General features: G+C 62.9%; 1 protein-coding gene across 1 annotated transcript in view; it reads right to left on the bottom strand.

Annotated features, from left to right (window-relative positions):
- Positions 1-194, bottom strand: part of NDUFB10 (NADH dehydrogenase (ubiquinone) 1 beta subcomplex, 10, 22kDa) — a gene marked incomplete at its 5' end in the record, with an annotated part of 965 nt that extends 771 nt beyond the window's left edge. Inside the window, one exon of the mRNA XM_009582590.1 lies at positions 56-194. Coding sequence (XP_009580885.1) covers positions 56-194 — 139 coding nt within the window. The remainder of the gene's footprint in view (positions 1-55) is intronic.
- Positions 195-536: the final 342 nt, after the last annotated feature.

Below are 536 nucleotides of genomic sequence, written 5' to 3' on the forward strand. Positions count from 1 at the left end.
AGGGCAGTGCCCTCGGCGGGGCCCTCGCCTGCAAGCAGCCCAGTGCCAGCCATACCTGTCCCTCCTCCACTGCGCTTCGGCCTCGAAGAAGCAGAGGTAGTCGCCCTCCAGACACTCGCTCAGGTCGGGCACGCGGCGAAACTTCTGGTGGTAATAGTAGAACTTGTTCTTGGCTTGCTGGCGCTCGATCCACTCTGCAGCAACAGCCCCGTGGTCAGGCACCCCCAGCCCATGACTAGTGAGGGGCAGCAGAGCCCCAGCGCCTGCCAGGGCCTCGCTGCCCAGCCCTGCTGCTGCCTTTCTGCACTGCAGCAGCGGACTCGGTGTCTGTGTGCCCTTCTGTCCCTCTGTGCTGTGTCCTTGTCTGTGTCCCACATCCCCGTGTCTCCCAGTGTCCGTGCTGTGTCCTTGTCTGTGTCCCACGTCCCTGTGTCTGTTCCAGTGTCTGTGCTGTGTCCCATGTCCCTGTGTCCTTGTGTATTCCTGTGCTTGTGCCCTTGCGTGTCCCATCTCCCTGTCCCGGTGGCCGTGTCCTT

This window comes from Fulmarus glacialis, unplaced genomic scaffold (genome assembly GCF_000690835.1).
Source record: "Fulmarus glacialis isolate BGI_N327 unplaced genomic scaffold, ASM69083v1 scaffold38377, whole genome shotgun sequence".
NCBI classification, from domain to species: Eukaryota; Metazoa; Chordata; class Aves; order Procellariiformes; family Procellariidae; genus Fulmarus; species Fulmarus glacialis.